Source organism: Malaclemys terrapin, chromosome 8 (genome assembly GCF_027887155.1).
Source record: "Malaclemys terrapin pileata isolate rMalTer1 chromosome 8, rMalTer1.hap1, whole genome shotgun sequence".
Classification (NCBI taxonomy): domain Eukaryota; kingdom Metazoa; phylum Chordata; order Testudines; family Emydidae; genus Malaclemys; species Malaclemys terrapin.
The window spans coordinates 8,058,058-8,076,896 of NC_071512.1; the positions used below are offsets into that span (position 1 = coordinate 8,058,058).

Consider the following 18,839-nt stretch of genomic DNA (forward strand, 5'->3'; position numbering starts at 1 on the left):
AAGGATCATTTGAGTTAAAGTTTGGATAAACAAGTAGCATTGTCTTTCCTCTCTGCTCACAGAAAGTTGGATGTGACAGGGTAATAGGTTCCTCTAAGCAAGAGGATAAGTGTGGTGTCTGTGGTGGAGATAACTCCCACTGCAAGGTGGTGAAAGGAACGTTCTCCAGGACACCAAAGAAACCAGGTCAGTTCATTCAAGATGTATTGTTCTGGGTGAATGATTTCAGTGAGTTCTCTTGTTTGTTCACTCTGGATCTCTTTGCTACCATGACAAACACAGGCCTATTGCAGATAGTTTTAGGCTTAGCTATTCCAGCAGACACTGTCAGGCCTTTATCTTTGAGATGGGTCTGGAGTTTGGAAGTATGTGAAGAGCTTTTCCAGGTTGTCATCCCTCTATGCTAAGATCAGGGCCTATGCCTGCTACATTCGGCACAGGGAAGTGGTTTTAATGGTTCCCCCCCCCCCCCCCCCCAAGAGACTTCTAGACCGATTTGTGTTGCAGATGTCTCTGCATACTAATGTAGCTCATCTATTGAATCTGATTCCATGGAATGCTATGACAGTACCTTATCTCCAGTCATTACCAGTCTGGAACCTGGATGTCCTCCTCTTCTACATTGTGTGTGGTCACTTGGGGAGACAAGGAACCATTTTGGTCTGAAGTGGCATCAGTTTGCTGATGACATTCAAGCTGTTTTTGTTAACCCAGAGGTCACTGTCTCTTTCCTCTCTCATTACCTGATGGAGGGATAGGAATAGCATAATTGCTTATGCCCAGCTTGCTTTAAAACATCCTGAATTTTGTAAAATAAATCCATTTATATACAGTAAAACAGACTTGCCCTGTTTTTATCATATTGACCAGTTATTGTTTTTTTTAATATTGCAATAAAGGGTACATTAAGATGTTTGAAATTCCTGCTGGTGCAAGGCACTTGCTTGTACAAGAAACAGATGCCACCATTCATAATCTTGGTGAGTATTCATTTGTGATATATTTTCTGTACAGGCTTAGTTTGCTTCTCCCCCACCCCTCAAGCTTGTAATGTGTTTGTGCATTGGTCTACGCGTAAGAACCCTCCTCTCTTTACATGCACAAACTAGGAAATTTACTAGAAAATTGGATCGTAATTCCCTCATGTTTTATTACTTAGCACCTTTGCAGGATGATCCCAGAATCAGTGTGTGTCTGCTGCTATATGGGGTGATGAATTTCATTAGAGGATGTGATAGCATTTGCATTGTCTTCACGTGTATAGTTCACAATATGCATCCTGTATTCAGCTTCTTCCCAGCTGCCTCCAAAGCATAGCACTGTCATTCTCTCTGTTTCAAATTCTGCACCATTGTTAATAGTAATGATGCTAGGATGTCCAATCAATTACAAAATTTAGACAGTAATTGAAATCCTCTCCTTACAGTGCAATGGGATCAGTGAGAAGCAATGTCTGATAGGTTGTTATTAATTGGAAGTGGATTCACAGCGAATGGCTTGCTAATTCTGCTATGAATCATTCAAGCTTCTCTTTAGTAAATGCTTCCTTAAGCATGGGGTGGGAGGGATAGCTCAGTGGTTTGAGCATTGGCCTGCTAAACCCAGGGTTGTGAGTTTAATCCTTGAGGGGGCCACTTAGGGATCTGGGGCAAAATCAGTACTTGGTCCTGCTAGTGAAGGCAGGGGGCTGGACTTGATGACCTTTCAAGGTCCTTTATAGTTCTAGGAGATAAGATATCTCCATTAATTTTTTTTTTTAATAATTTTTTAAAAATGCCATTCATTGCCCCCTGGCAGATCAGAATGGTGACCAATTCAGGAATCGCACTAGACTCATTCTTCATTTGGGGTAAACTACTTGCATTAATATGATCACCCATTCCCCTCAATCTGCTGCTTCTTCACAAGCCTATACGTACTGCTAATATAATTATAGTTCAGGACCCTGGACTGAGCGAGGCACTGCGAGAGTGAGCCCAGGAGAGTGTGGACATTGGGGAAAAGGGTCATTCCTGAGAGGAACAGGCTACTCAATCTGCTGTCAGTGAATGGAGTGGATTAAAATGTATATAGTGAATAAAGAAACACTTTATCTTCTAACTTCAACACAAAACTTAGGTCAACCAAGTACCATGGCACAAGATAAGCCACTTCCTTCATCCCCAGTATAAAGGGGGTGATGTGTAGAAGACCAGCAACAGAGAAACCGATGTGCGGTGTTACCTATTTTACTGCCCAGGCTGAAGAACATATGACCACTTTCCTTGTGCCCAGATGTTCCTTACCTGTACCCAGCACAAACAGCTCATGACTCTGAATCCAAGTGCAGCAGCTTCAGGCTGTGTTTGCTGGACTTGAGGGAAAAAGAGACCGAACGGTTGATAGAAGCAGGATATAGGGATATTGTAGAGCAGGCCCAACTCGGAACTGGCTCCTCCACTTGGGGAAGCTGGTTTCATCAAGGGGGGAACAATGTGGAATGGAGGAAAGACTCCCTTAGATAGGACCCACGTTCTAACAGATGGAGGAGACTCATCGTTACTGCTGCAACAAAGAGGTTACTCCAGGGGATGGGGATAGAGATGTGAAATGCAGACAGGCTGCAGTGATAGGAATCAGTACACAGTGCCAGGAGATCCACTTGGCGATGGACATCTAGATAAACACCATGGGATTGCTGGGATACACGTTGGTATCTGTATTTTAAGGGTGTGGAGGGTTGTAAGACATGTCTGGGAGCTGAATTTAGTTTTCTAGAAAAAGTCTTATGTCAAGACTTTCCCTTTTAATTTTCTCTAAAATGCCTCCAATTCCAAGCTCCGTTGAAACCTTAGGGTTTCAATGTATGGATGAGTATATGGAGCAAAGAGGAATAGTTTACATTCATTAGGCACCTGGGAACATTTTGGGAAGGGAAGGTCTATATAGGGAACCAGACTGCTGGTGCATAAATTGACAGAGGCCTAAATTTTCCAAAGTGCCTGGTGCCTGGGATGCCTCCGTTTTTGAAGCACAACTAGTTACAACTTAAAGAGGCCTGATTTTCAGAGGATGAGTACACAGTGCTTTCTGAAGATCAAGCCCTATTAAGATGTCTCAAAATGAGCCCCTGAAATGGAATCACCCAAAATCACTAGCCATTTCTGAAAATCTTGGCCAGTGGTTGTTGGTTTATTTAAATTATGAGGTGGGGGAAAGCCTGAAGGTGCTGAGGAGCACTTAAGTCAGATGTACACAGGGATATCAGTAAAACAAAGACCACTCCAGTCTCTGATAGTAGAAGATAGGACAGAAATTAACTGGAGAAGGGAAGGGTTCAGATCACAGGGGTGTATCCTGGAAAAGTAACTGGAGCAAAATACAAAGAGATACAGGGCCAAAAAAAAAAAAAATCCACAGAAGACTGTGTGTCAGAGTGAGAAAACAAAATGAGGTAAAGCAGAATGCCTAAAAAATTCTCTCTCAAACCAGTGAGAGAACAGACATTGGTATTCTTGGAGCTCTTTCAGCTAGCCTTCTACTGAAAAAATATTAGAAATGAGATGAAAACCCCAAGTATTCATGTTTGTTATGTTACTTCTAGCCATTAAGAATCGAGAAACAGGGAAATTCATTTTAAATGAAGACAACTATGTACCGGATTCTAAAGTATTTGTTGACATGGGTGTAGAATGGGAATACCGGAATGATGACGATAGAGAAACAGTGCAGACCATGGGGCCTTTGCGCAGTGGTATAGTCATTCTGGTAAGTGGCTTGAAAACCATCTTCTGTGGAAGATAGTGTTTGGGTTACACTGAGTCATAATGTTTTATACTATATTATATATAGGTTCCTTTTTGTGAAACACATTAAGTCATCTGCTTTAAGAATAAAAGTGATGTATTTTAATCCCTTTCCAACTCGCTCATTACCACTTACCGGAAATGTGTTTAACAGAGACTCCAGGGTTGTGTGTCAAGCATCTGACCTCCCTAATTATTTCCTGTGGATGGCCTAGAAATCATCACTCGCTAATGGATATCCAGCTTACTAATCACAGCTGAGATGTGAACATTAAGAAAAAAATCAGTGTAGCACATCATAGTCAGATGCACATTACCCTTTAACAACATCTGCACCCATTTTTGAAAATGTCTGACACAGGATCCTTTTACATAGAGGATCATTTAATGGGGTCTCAGGTGGTTTAGTCCATATCAGAATTTTAATTCACAAATCTTTCAAACTCTGCTCATTATACTGTACATCGTAAAATAGTAAATGCAGTGTAAATACTGTGGGCCAGACCCTCCACTGGTGTAAATTGACATTTCTCACTGAAGCCAGTGGAGTGGAGCTGTGCTGATCTACACCAGTTGAAAATCTAACCCGCTGGAAGAATAAAAATTACATTCTCTAAGGGCCAGATTTCAATACCTTTACTCATGTGGAATAGCGGTCCCATTGGCTTCAATACTATAGCGGAAGCTGGCTCTGTCATTTTTTATGTGGAAGCTCCATTCCTTGGTTAGGTAATGAGTTTATTATTCATAGAACTTGCAAGACCATCGTAAGAAAGGTTGTGTTTATTGCAGAGGTTATTACAATTCTTTCTACCTGTTTTTTTAGTTAATCTTCGTATTTTTATTAAGCTTTGTTTTTAGCGGAGTCACCATTATCATTGTACCCTAATGTTTCTCTCCTTTAGAATAGGAAATGGAAAAATTTGGCGCTTTAAAGTCAATGCAACACTGGCAAGAAAAATCAATCCAAAGCAGTGATGACCTATTTAAATGTGCAGTATAAGAATCCCTGTGTTCCAAGGATACAGAGATACTTAAAGCAAGAACAGCTCTAATGGGGTTAAAACGTTTAAATTTCTTGGGGGATGTTTTTATATCTGTGTCATGATTGTCATTGTAAAATTGATATAAGCTTTTTAAAGGTTTTATTTTGTCTGGTTTGCTGACTAGGTGATTCCTCATGGTGGTGCCAAGGTTTCTTTGACTTACAAGTACATGATCCATGAAGACTCCTTAAATGTAGATAACAACAATGTTTTGGAAGATGATTCAGTAACATATGAATGGGCTCTGAAAAAATGGTCACAGTGTTCAAAGCCCTGTGGAGGAGGTAAAAAAATGAACACATTTAAAACTGATGAAAGGAAATGCCTTTTATTTTTTACACAACACAATCTGTGGAATTCATTGCCACAAGATAGTAATAAGGCCAAGAGCTTAGCAGGATTTTATTTAAAAAAAGGACTAGACAAATAAAGAATAAGAAAATCCATATTTGCATTAGACTGGAAAAAATGTGTAAGGAATATTAACCACCATGCTTCTGGATACAAGCTGAACACAAGCACAGGGTTAGGAACAAGCTTCCTCTTTGAGCAGCTTATCCCATAACTGTCGGGAGCATTCCTTACTGCTCCTAGAAACAGGATATCTGGCTGAAATGGACCTTTGGGCACATCTGGTATGACAGTTTCTTTGTCCCTGTCTGTTACTGAGAAATTGTACCAATTATATAGGAGTTGGCTGTGTGCTGATGAAAACTAGCATGTCAAAACTTCAAGCACATAACAGAAATCACACCCATTGGCAGATGAATTCCGAATCCTTTGTGTCCAGTGATCTTAGCCTCCAGTTTAGGGATCAGTGAGTACTAGACCCTGATCCTGATTAATGCTGGTGACCAGCATTGCCTGGAGATAGGTGGTGTCAGCTGCTGGGCTGTTTGGCTGCACTTTTAGGTGTGCAAATGTAGAGGACACTGATGAAACTTTTACCCTTGTAATGCCAAGAGGTGCCCCTTTAAGAACATAAAAACAGTCATACTGGGTCAGACAAAAGGTCCATCTAGCCCAATATCTTGTCTCTGACAGTTGCCAGTGCCCGATGCTTCAGAGGGAATTAAGAGAACAGGGCCATTTAGCAAGTGATCATCCCCTGTCATTCAGTCCCAGATTCTGGCAGTTGGGGTTTTTGGGAAACCCAGAGCATGGGATTGAGTCCATGACCATCTTGGCTAATAGATAATTATAGACCTATCCTCCCTGAGCTTATCTAATTCTAATTGAACCTGGTTATACTTCTGGCCTTCACAATATCTCTTGGCAATAAGTTCCACAGGTTGACTGTGTGTTGTGTGAAGAAATACTTCTTTATGTTGGTTTTAAACCTTCTACCTATTCATTTCATTGGAAGATGCCTAGTTCTTGTGTTATGTGAAGGGATAAATAACACTTCCCTATTTGCTTTCTCCACACCATTCATGATTTTATAGACCTCTATCTATATCCTCCCTTAGTCGTCTCTTTTCTAAACTGAACAGTCCATGTCTTTTTAATCTCTTCTCATATGGAACCTGTTCCATACCCATAATTATTTTTATTGCTCTTCTCTGCACACTTCCGGAAGAGTCAGTTATTTATTGTGATTATAGCTTCGTTGTGAGAAGACAAAGAGGACTGGTAGTTCTGGTCCTAAATAGGTAGCTGATTGTAATGAGTAGAGTAAATGCTAACCAGGTGCAATCTACAATCCTGTAGAATGGTCACCTACCTTCAAAATACACCATTAGCCACTTCATGGACAAATACAATCTGAGTTGTGTGTAAGCATTGTAAATGCTGAAGATAAAAGAAGTATCTTTCTTAAGGTTATCAGTTTACGAAATATGGCTGCCGGAGGAAGACAGACCACAAGATGGTTCATCGGAGATTCTGCGAGACGATCCAAAAGCCAAAGCCTATTCGCAGAGTGTGCAATCTGCAGGAATGTTCCCAACCAATGTAAGCTTTGCTGTCCCTTAGAATTGGTCATAGCCCATGTCCAGTTAATGCTAATGGTCAACTGGAACGAAGTGCTTTCAGCTATCCCCAGATACCTTCCTGCTCTGACACATGGCTATTTTAGATTAGGAGCCCTTCACCATTATTTTACATCATTGCCTAGATAGTGTTATGCAATGACACAATGTCATTGCTAAAGTGTTGCTTGCAGAAACGCTATTTCTGGGAATGACAGTTCCTGCTGATTCTGAGTTAGGTTGGGTCTGAAAAATACCCCCGTCTTGATCCAGACACTTATATTCAATGGATCAGAAGTGAAGTCATATAAATTGATTTTACGGAGTGTGAATTTAACTATATAAAAGCAAGCATATAGAGTGTTATTTAAGAGAACAAATGTCACACATTTCTAATACAAACACCAATAAAACTCACAGCGTATTTTTAAAGCTGCAAAGGTCAGGGACGGGGATGGTTTGGCTCATGCAAGTTTTTGCTGAAACATTTATGTTGATTTCCATGGATATCCCAGGACAGCATTTTAAGAGGTTATTATTTGTGCTTCCTTGTTGTTGTATATAGTCAATTATTACGGATGTATTTATTCACATTTTACAGGTGCTTTTTTGACTGGCAGCAAGTTAACCCTGTCACATGTAGGACTCACATATTTCCCCTGTTGCTACCGCAACAAGTAAGGAGTAAGTTGATCTACAGCTTTTATCTCTGGCAACCAAGTCTAGATTCCAATGCGTGTGATGAATAACTAGACAATACCAGCCAATATTTTGAAACTCCCTTCCAAAGACAAACCCCAGAGAAGGAGAAGTCAAATAACTCTGCCCCATCAGCACAACAAAGATCATGGTTTTACAAGTTTATTTATCAGCAATGACTTAATGACCACAATTAGAACTTTCTGTGTAAAGCTACAGTCTTCTATTACTCAGTTATAAGCTCCTTTCTGGGTAGTAAAACTATAAATGAAAGTAAAATTAAATTACACATGCACATGAACCACAAAATTCAGATATGGATTTCAAAGACCCCAAATTTAAGAGTGCTTGGATCTGGATTTTTAGCTCAGCCCATTATAAAGTTATTAGCCAGCTACAAAATTAATATCGGGATCTTGGTTCTAAACCCCCAATGTTTGCGTAATCTCTGATCCAGGGTTTTGGTTGGGCCCCTCTCTAATTAAACTGGTAACTTCATTCTCACCTAGAAGGTGGCTTTAATCCTAAATGGGCCCTGGATTCAACCAACATTTTAGGCCTTTCCCCACAGAATATTTTTCTCTCAACCTTCCCCACTTTCAGATGGTCTTTTCCAGCCTGACCTCCTTCTCATTCATAGGCGAGGCAGATTTTGATTGGACTCCTTAGCACTGAAGCCAACAGAATAAAACTGTAAGCTGCTGCTCCCTCATAATTAATGGAGGATCATTGCAACTCAATTATCCCCGAGATCCTCTTCCTATATATGATCTTGTGCTCCAAGGATTGTTGCCTTACTCCTCTTCTGTGTAATTTCATAAAATCAGAGGTTAAAAACAGAAGAGACGTATGAGGTCACCAGTCCATCTCCTGGTCAATGCAGGACTATTCCCTACACCACCTTTTCTAGTGCTTTGTACAAACTTTAAATGTCCCAAGTAATGATATTTCCATCAGCTCCCTTGTGGAACTCTTCTACTGCCTAGCACATCTCAAACTCAGGGCATTTTTCAGTCTACATTTATATTTAGTTTATGCCAATTGTACCTGCATGTACCACACTAAATAATATCCCCTCTTCTTGGTTTTTGCATCCCTTAAATATTTGTGATCATGTGCACCCACTTTGTCATCACTTAGCCCACCTTTCAGTATTCCTCGTAAATATCCTCCAGTCCCTCACGACTTACACTTTGTCACTATAGTTCTTGCAAAATTGTGCCCAGAATGTAATACAGTGTTCTAGGGGCAGTCATGGAGGAGTTTTCAGCCATACCACATTGCAAAACATGGGTTAAAATTTTCAAATGTGCCTAAGTGTATGTCTACCCAGCAAAGGAAAACCTGTGACTGGCCATGCCAGCTGTTTCATTGCTGGGGAGACTTCTGGGCTAGGGCTAGAGCCTAGGCTCTCAGACCCTGCAAGGTGACTCAAGCTCCTCAGTCATTTTGGGGGGAAAATGGGACTTCGGCTCCTAAGTCACTTTGACTTTCAATTACATTTACACTTCTAAGTACCTTCGCTACTCTTCAAAATGGGACATAGGTGCCCGAGGTACTTTTGAAAATTTTATCTGCTGTCTAATTTGCTTTTCTGTTTCATCTGTAGATAGATCAGCGCTGCTACTCTCCAGTTCCCCCCACTCACTGGGTATTTGTGTTTGGGGTTATTTTCCCCAGTTGTATTTGCTTGTGTTTTTCCAAGATGAATTTCACTTTACTTTCTTCCCATGTTTCTAATCTCTCTTGGTCCCTGTGTATTATTTCTCTGTCCTCCCTGGGCCTCACAGCTCTTCTCATTTTAGCATCAGTCAGTTAACTGAAGTCAGCCACTCTGACCATCACCAAGGAAATTGTTATTTCTGTGCATCTATAGCTAAATGTCCCCAGATCAGCTAGGCTGTAATAGTAATTTTTAAAGGACTATTTATTGATTTATTTCAAGAGACCCTTATCAGATCTTCACAGAACATTATGGTACTCAGTGGTATGGTGGCAATATTGTCTTCTGCCATTGTGAAAGAAGGTGAAACCTCACTACTGGGAAGAATGAGCTCAGAGTTCTGTGAAAACTGTATTAGAAATATTACATCGTTAGCAAATATCCTGGGACCAACATGGCTACAACAACACTGCACATCATCAGCAAAACTAAATTTCATCTGCTTTGTGGCTAAGCATCAAATATACCACAACAGCTTCCACTGTAGAGAGAAAGCACTTCCCCTTTGCAATATTCTTGGTGTCTAATGCTGTGGGGAGATGGTATTTAAAAATGGATTAAGCTCTGGATTCAACAGAGATGGATCAAAGAAGTCAACAAAATGATGTTGAGCTTTTTGATGCTCCCTCCTTCCCTCTTCTTTTCTGCCACGATCTAATAGTTTCCCCAGATATTCCTCTGCCTCCTTTGTGGCCTTCAGTAGCTTACTGCTTCACCCTGCCTCTCCACACAATCCCCACGGGAGGAGAAAAGGTACCTGAGGCATTCTGACCACAACGCCTCTAATTTAGATTCTACTAGAGACAGCTTTCTAAAGAGAAACAGCTTTTGTAACAAGGACCACATATTTTTCTTTTCTAAGTGACATGTTATTCTCCTCTTGGTTATGCGTGCAACTTCTGTTAGCACTAACGGGATGTGTGCATCTGCATCAAAAAGGGAATGTATACCCATCAGAGTCTCAGTATGAACGTCCCAGAGTAATCAAGCTGTCTACATGTTCTGTACAATACTGAATGCAGAACAATACAAGACGCTTAGTGGTTAATATTCTGTTCTTTAAAATATTACTGCGGGGATTTAGGAGCCCTTAATGTTGCTCCTAAGAGCGACTGGATATATTGCTTTGAAATCTTCAAAATTACTTGACAAACAGCTCGGTTCTGGTTTTCAGTCTTCTGGCAAATAAGTCCATATTTTTCATGGTTCTTCTAGGGGATTGGCTGAACTGTCACCCTCTCTGAGTAAACTCATCTGTAAGAATTGCAGCTATAACCCCATCCTCTGCCATTGACAGTTGTTTTAGTGGTTTATCTCCCTGTTGGTTTCAGCATGTATTATTTAGGCTATGTCTACCTACACTACTCAACTCCAGCTACATGAATAACATAGCTGGAGTCAACCTACACTACTCAACTCCAGCTACATGAATAACATAGCTGGAGTCAACGTACCTTAGGTCGAGTTACCGCGGGGTCTATACCGCGGAGGGTCGACAGGAGAAACTCTCCCGTTGACTTACCTTACTCTTCTCATCGGGGGGTCGAGTACAGGGGTCGACTGGAGAGCGATCTGCTGTCAATTGGCGGGTCTTCACTAGACCTGCTAAATCGGCCACTGGTGGATTGATCTCAGAGCGTCAATCGCGACTGTAGTGTAGATGTAGTCTTATTAGAGGTTTACGCATAGCTACTGTTAGGGAAGCTGCAGAGAAATTGTTCTTTTCAGTTCAGAGTATCTGCAAAAGACAGGTCTGCTAAGATTGGTATCCAGGGATCTAACATGGAATTATTATGTTATACATGTAGATGGGATCGCTTATATTTGGAAACATTCGCACACCAATAATTAAGTCTTTATGACTTCTGATTCACATAACTAATTGCACTAAACTTGAGAAACTTATTGTAGATTTTGAGTGAAATTTTCAAAAGAATTTGACTGACTTAGGATCCTAAAGGCCAGGTTTTACAGAGCTGCTTAGGAGATGCCAAAAGATGCAGAATGGTGCCTAGTGAAATTTGAAAGGCACCTAATTCCCTTTGGCTTTCATTGGGAGTTAGGCCCCTAACCTGCTTATGCAGTTTTGTAAATCCCATTGGGTACCTGTCTGTATCTTTAGGCTCCTAAACAGCTTTGTAAATCTAGTACAAAGTCCGACTGAACGTCAGTATAACAGTGAATGAAAGTCAATGGGACTTAGCTTCCTAAGTTGCTTAAGCCATTTTAGGCTTTATAGGCGCTTTTGAAAATGTTACCCTTTCATACTGGAGAGAAAAGGTGGATGAGGTAATATCTTTTAGTGGACCAACTTCTGTTGGTGAGGGAGAAAAACTTTTGAACCACACAGAGCTCTCTCTCACCAACAGAAGCTGGTCCAATAAAAGATATTACCTCACCCACCCTGTCTTTCTAATATCCTGATACTGACAAGGCTACAACACTGCATACGACCACTTAATACTACTTTATCTTAGGGCTGGTTGGTTTTGTTTGTTTTTTAACTTTTGAAATAGTAAATCCGTAATCGGTATCTGGACAATGCACCAAACGTGGGCCTGTAACGAGTAGGAGTCTCATTAGAGAATTCCGAAGAAAGAGAAGTTAAGTGGAAATATTCCCGTTGAGATAATACTATGGGAGAAAAAAATAACATTTTCCTTTTTCTTTTCCTAGCCCTATCAGTGATTTGTGTGTTTGGTCTATTCTCTCTGAAGGTAAACAGAATTTATTGTTAGGATCTCAAAAGGAGCCTAAAAGTGTTTGATTTCCAATGGCATGTGGACACCTATGTAAATTGGGTATCTAACTCCTTTAGTCTCCTTTGCAGATCTCAGCCCTTTTACATGCAGTCCTTAAAGGACCAGCTTATAAGCAAAATAAATGAAATGAAGTAATATTGACGCCTTCATCTCAGCAATAAAGAATCTCTAATTGTGCCACAGTTAGAAAGCATTACGAAACTGCCCCAGGTGAACTCACGTGATACAATACTGAAGTATGGTAGGAAGAGATGTGACCTTCATTATAATGGGTTTCATGCCTCTGGCTGTTATGCTTTGAACTCAGTATACAGCTGAGCTGCCATCTACTTACAAGAATTTAATAATCCTGTGCACAGTAAAAAGGTGAGATGAGAGTAGGGAGTTATTGTGAGATGAGAGTAGGGAGGGCCTCAATAGGAGTAGAAAGGTGCAAGCTTTGAAATGGGTATGCAAATATTTCTCCCCAACCTGCTTACATCTTTAATATTAAAGACAAAACACCTCTTTTGCCAGTTGCACATATGGTGATAAAAAACACAAATTGGATACAGTTTTGTAATGATGGAGAGCACTGAATTCAAAATGGTGGTACTGAACCTCTAGACACCAAAAATAACCCTACAACGGATGAAATTTCACATTGTGCAAGTCCAGAGCATTAGTCTTTCAATGCTATTTTTCAGAATAGACAGTGATTTCTCCTTATTAAAGAATTAATCATGTAACAAATTTGGTTCTGGAACACCTCATTTTGTATTATGCCAGTACAAAAAATTCTGAAATTCTCAAAAATGTATGCGTGTGTGTGTGTGTGTGTGTGTGTGTTCCCTTTTCTTTTTATAACCTATCTGAGACGTGTATGACAAGATTTAGCCAAGAGATTTAGAATTCTTCTAGCTTCCCCTATATGCAAAGTTCAGTTTTATCTGATATTTCTTCAAGATCCTTTACAACACAAACCTGTCACAGTATTAACTGCTGCAGTGCTGGATCTAAAAATATTAAGTTGATCGGCTAAATTCCTTCTTGCCAGTAGCTTGCTGGGAATGGTAAGACACACTAAATCAATCCTAATTACAACAGCCATAAGTGCTACCACAAACAGACTGACCGAAGGACCCATATTGCACTCTTTTTCCAGCGCAGAAGACTCTGCTTGGATGCATTTAGCCCACTTACTGTCGGCTTCAGTGCTGTGGCTAATTCAGCCCTCCCAGAACATTTAGTAATTTTTACTTATCCTCTTTCATTTACTAGATTGGGATCAAGATCAACATACTGCTAATCCTGAAATTTAAGAATTATAGTTCAATAAATATTTTTGACATGACTAATGTATGAGAGAGAGAGAGAGTTTTACCTCACATGTCCTGTTTTTCATTAACCAGATGGGTTACAGGAGATTGGGAGCCCTGCAGCAAAAGCTGTGGAAAAACAGGATATCAAGTACGTTCTGTACGGTGTATCCAACCCCTGCATGACAACACAAATCGTTCTGTTCATACCAAATATTGCAACAATGATCGTCCAGAAGGCAAAAGGTCTTGCAATCGAGCACTTTGCCCTGCACAGTGGAGGATAGGACCCTGGTCACAGGTAAATAATGATCATAAGTAATTATAAAATATTATGAAAAATATGATTGACAAAGCAGGGAAGGGGGAGTCTTCAGTGAATTGACCTGTCCTGCTACTGCACTGACTGGAAAATTTCTGCTTACCAGTGTAGAGCACAATATATCCACCAGGGCTAATTCAGCCTAGAAGGTGGGGGTAATGGCAGTATGGACAGCAGAAAAACACCTAGCAATTAGGTCAGAAGTAATGCTGTTTGCTTTGGCTCCAATGAGCCAAATCTTTCTGGTCTTGGTTGCAGTTTCAGAAAGAAAGGAATTGGCCTCTTCAGCATTTCTCTTCTGTTTGTCACTTCAATTATTTCACCAAATGACACTGCTCAGAGAAAAATAATACAATAGATTTGTGTCATGCCTTTTTCTTTTTTCCTTAAAGTCCTTTAAGGACGTGGCTGGGTTTTTTAGAAGTGTCTAAGGGAGTTAGGCACCCAGCCTCATTGCAATTAAATGGGTATTGGACATCTTTGACAAAGAAAAGCCATTCTGAGGGAAGGATACAAGTATTGAGTGAAAGGGATTGCAGGCTAGTTCTTCCAGTGCTACTTTTTCCATACAGAGGTGTGAGGTACAAAGCAGATCCAATGGTGCTAGCAAAGTACCAGGAGTCGGGAGTTCTAAGCTTCCTATTCCTGGCTCTTCCACTAACATAGTGTGCAACTTTGTAAGTGTGCACTTACCCTCAGTGTACTCAGTTTCCCCATGTGTCAAGGATTTACCAACTTCCCAGGAGCGTTGCGAGGCTTGATCTATTCGTGTTTGTAAAGGTGCTCTGAGCTCATCAGCTGGAAGGAGAGATGCAAGTGTAATGTAGTGGCATTACATGTCAAAGTACTCAAATTGAAAAGATACATCAAAATTATCTGTCATGATGGTTCTCCATGAAGCAATTTACAAAGTGTAGCTGTATCTGTAGGAACAACATTTGATTTTAGACCAACAGGGGCCGTAGGATTGTGGTTTTTTCTTCATGGCTTTCATAAGAATTGTAAGCAATACAGTTCAGGATAGATGCAGTGACTAGATGACTCTCATGTAGTCTTATTCATATACTGCTTGGACTTTGAGCTCTTCTAGGGAGGGATCGTGTTTTCACAGTGGGCTCTCACCAGGGTTGCAGGGGTCTGTGAATGCTCTTGTAGTATGAATGTGATAATGTCATTAGGTCAAATTATGTATCATACATAGCTGGACTCTGGTCCAAGACAAAAAGAATTCCTAATAAATCATGTGCAAAAGATGAATCAAGGCCTAATTTGTTTCATTTTCTCCCCAGTGCTCTGTAACTTGTGGAAACGGCACCCAGGAACGGCAGGCTTTGTGCAGGACGAGAGAGAATGCTAGTGGCTATTGTAAAGATGACAAACCGGAAACAATGAGGATCTGCAGACTCTCTCTTTGCCCCAGTAAGCACTCTGCTCTTTGTTCTTGTGACTGGCATGCTTTGCTAATTTTGAAAACATTATTGCAATTAAATGTGGTTAAACAGTGAAGCCCTCCTTAACTGAATTCACATGCATGCAAGAGGTTAACTTGTATTCATCAATATGTGCCAGCGGTTTCGAGTGTCAATGAGATTGTGGACCTGTAAGTGGTCTGTGTGGCTAGCATACTTTCTATACCTCATTATTTCACAGTGATATGGGACGCTAGCCAACCCAGCTGCTATGATATTGCAGGCCAGAAGCCCAGAGAACCCTGAGGTGGAATTATGGGAACTGATTCTGAGAAGTGTTGGGATTGGCCAGAGAGTGGTGGGGCGGTACCCATTAAAAGCAGCACTGTGCAGAAGTGGGCCTCTTCCTGCTCCATCTCTCCAGCAATGACATCTCAGGCTGTTGCTCTCTTCCTGTCACTTCTATCAAGACAGGTCATCTTTAGGAGTTACCTTGTTTGATGTTTCAAGGCTACAAATATTTGTGTCCACTGAGCCTGTTCCTGTCCTCACTGGGTTTTTTGCCATTTGCAAATGTTGCCTGTGAGATCATTTAAAAATGATAAATTGTATCATTTTGCAGTTTATTAGCAAAACATCAGTACAACTGTTGAGAACAGTTACTGAATACTAAGTATAAATACGGCCTTGGAGTTAGCCTGTTGACTTATTAAAAAGAGTATCACTTACATGTACCCTGCCAAAGATCCTAAAGAGTGCAGCTGTTAAACACAAATCTGATGATCCTTAGACTGCAGTACATGGTTAATACTGCTACTGGAAACTGGTACTTTTCAGTCTTCCTTCCAAGTTTGCTATTACGCTCCAAACCCAGGGAGCAAAATGATTAATTAATAGCAAATTGAAAAAAAGACCTCAACTATTCAGTTATTCTAAAAGATACCAAACTAGCAACGTTCTAGTCTCTCTCACTGCTACCTTTTCCACTCAAGCCAGCACAATCTGATGCAGTTATGACATAGTAAAGCTACTGATGTTAATACATTTTGTGCTTACATTTTTTCCTCTATTCCAGGAAATGTTTCTGATCCATCAAAGAAAACCTATATGATACAATGGCTGTCGAGACCAGATGGAGATTATCCCATCCAGAAAATATCTTCAAGTAAAAGACCCATTTATAACTCTGCCTTTGCCCTTAAATGCATGCCACATCAAATGTGGACTTTGCCTTTTGCTCTTTTCTTCTCTATCTATGGAAAATTCCCTTGACTTTACCAAGTTAAATCTTGGGCTGAATCTTTTTTTCGCACTGGGCCCTTGGTGCGCAGTGTCTTTCTTCTCTGGAGCTCGTGCACCAATGATGGCGGAGGTCTTGGAGTTGTTGGATGTGTGCAGTAGGATCTCTGCAGTATGTTGTATGTTGCACTCCTCTGAAAGGGAGCTGGAGTCAGTTTGCTTGTTGGTTGGTGATGGTGAAAAAAGGCTTACTGGTTCATGATGTTCAGTTTGATAGCAAAACTGAGAACTTATTGTGAATGTGATCACATCACAATGATGACACCGTGTAGTGCTAAAGTTCTCCTTTATCTAAAGGCTCTGAATCTCATAACATGCTAGTTTTCCTTTCAGGGGTAGTTTGTTGGATGAAAGAATTCATTCCAGTTTCTGTTGCAGTGTCATCGCTTACTTATCCATGCTGCTCAACTTTATTCCTAACTTACTAACTGTGTTTGTTTTTGTGAAGAGCTTATTATTACAAGTAGCTCAGTTTCTGTTGATATTTTAAATGCTGCTATTGTGCTGTACGCTTTCTTCAAACTCCTACCTGTTTTGAATATTTTCTTTTCAAAAGCTGCAAGGTTCTTTTTTTCTGCATACAGTTTTGCCAGAGTTTTGCATATTTTTCCTATGTTTTGTTAAATGTAAGTGGTCCAAGCTATAAAGGTTTGTTGGTGGTGATGTTTTTTAAACATAGTTGAGGCAATATGACATTTTCATTGACTATGATGTCTCAAGTTGTCAACATTGAACTACTTATGATCATTGCATCCATTGGTCTTTTTTCACCATATGCATGTTTGACTTGATGGGTATGATTGTGTGTGTGTATGTTCTATCTATGTGTCAACTGGCAAACATAACAGTGTGAACAACTACAGAATTACCTCAATTTTTATTGCTTTTTTTTTTTTTTTTTTGCATTGAAAAAAATAAATAAATTTTAGAAAAATGCCTTAATGTTTAAATGTAATGGCATTAAGTACCAGATCCAGCTTTAAATACAAACAGTACACTGGAACATGAGTTAATCTTCATAAATAGCATTTTTACTTGAATGATAAAATATTGGCAGGAAGTAAATTTAATCAAAGGTTAATTTGCACAGTCCATGTACATTTCATAAAGAAAAGGTCATTGTTTAATGTCTCAAAATTTAATTGCCATTGTTGCTTCACCTTATGTGTTTGTGTTGAAGATTTAGAATTCACTATGCATAAAACCATTTGTGACATCAAATAATAGTAGAAACATATCCATTTTTAAACAGCAGTCTTTGAGTTACATAGTAAATTGCTACCTTATTCCACTGATCCTATCCTTTAGAAAGGTGGCACTTTCAAATCTTTGGCTCTTCAGCAATGTAGCACTTCAAACTTGTCATTATCATGTGATCACATATTTAAATTTTGCTGTTAATATAATAATTTCCTGAAACATGTTAATGATTTACACGACAAGGTGAAAAAGCAAAGCGACATCCCTGGCACTGAATACTGTTATGTAAAATAATTGGTGTTTAACTGTATAAATATATTCATGACTGTTACCTTTAAATAGACAAATGTTTAGTGATGTTTCAAGAGATGGATGGCTATAGAGAATGGTGCAATAAAGGTATCTGGGCATTGTGCACTATGTCTATATGCACTTTGGTTTATCAGGGATATTTTATTAGTGTTTTGTATGTATTGAACATTAATATTAAAGATGTGCCAATTCATCTTGCTTTCCAATATTTTTATTAGACCAATTTAATGTGTACCAAAGTGACTTTGAAACTGACTTATTTTTTTCTTAGTGATGATTTGAAGGCTGCCAGTCTGTCACGCATATTGCAAATAAAACAAAAGTTCAGCACATCTGACTATTTTGGTTTGGAAACACAATATACGTTTCATTTTGATCTTCATGAGTTGCAAGGTTTTGGAAATTTATTCATGTAAAATATATGAAACTAAACTTTTATTAGATACTGGAATTTGATTCTCGTGTAATTTTTATGCTTGATTACTGCATGTTTTTGCTTTAAAAAAGGCATTTTTCTAAAGAAGCGTCTGTTGACTCTTATAATATATAGACGAGAATGGCTATGTCTTTTGAACCTAAATTTAAATGTTAGCTTGCAGAAAATTCAACAGGTACTGTACATTTGGAAACGCTTGTACTAAAGCCACATAGGGAAATCTGTTCAAGGGAGCCTCAACATGATCTATCAAACTTTCTTCATGCAGACGTTTTGCATGCAAAAACTTGCACACACTAAATTGTATCTGCAGGCTTGAAGCCGCTTTGAAAATTTGTCCAAAACTCAATTACTATTCTCAGATTTCCAGGAAGGAGTTCCTTCTGATTGTTGTCTGAGTTTATCATCCGAAAATAAATTGACAAATTAAAATAAGAACCATATTTTTGTTTTTCTACAGAAAATGCAATAATCAATGGATAAATGGGTTCATTTAAAGACAAGTAGTTTCAGTCTTGTCAATCAACCCTAGCTTTTCAAAACAAGAGCAATAGTTATTAGCATATGTAGACTGATAT

At 39.5% G+C, this 18,839-nt stretch overlaps 1 protein-coding gene across 2 annotated transcripts in view; it reads left to right on the forward strand.

Annotated features, from left to right (window-relative positions):
• ADAMTS2 (ADAM metallopeptidase with thrombospondin type 1 motif 2) overlaps window positions 1-18,839 on the forward strand; it is a 265,090-nt gene that overhangs the window by 238,117 nt on the left and 8,134 nt on the right. For both annotated transcript variants that reach the window (XM_054037724.1, XM_054037725.1), the window contains exons 14-21: window positions 63-186; window positions 900-980; window positions 3,584-3,747; window positions 4,956-5,115; window positions 6,652-6,784; window positions 13,377-13,584; window positions 14,895-15,024; window positions 16,090-16,179. In XM_054037724.1, coding sequence (XP_053893699.1) covers window positions 63-186; window positions 900-980; window positions 3,584-3,747; window positions 4,956-5,115; window positions 6,652-6,784; window positions 13,377-13,584; window positions 14,895-15,024; window positions 16,090-16,179 — 1,090 coding nt within the window. The remainder of the gene's footprint in view (window positions 1-62; window positions 187-899; window positions 981-3,583; window positions 3,748-4,955; window positions 5,116-6,651; window positions 6,785-13,376; window positions 13,585-14,894; window positions 15,025-16,089; window positions 16,180-18,839) is intronic.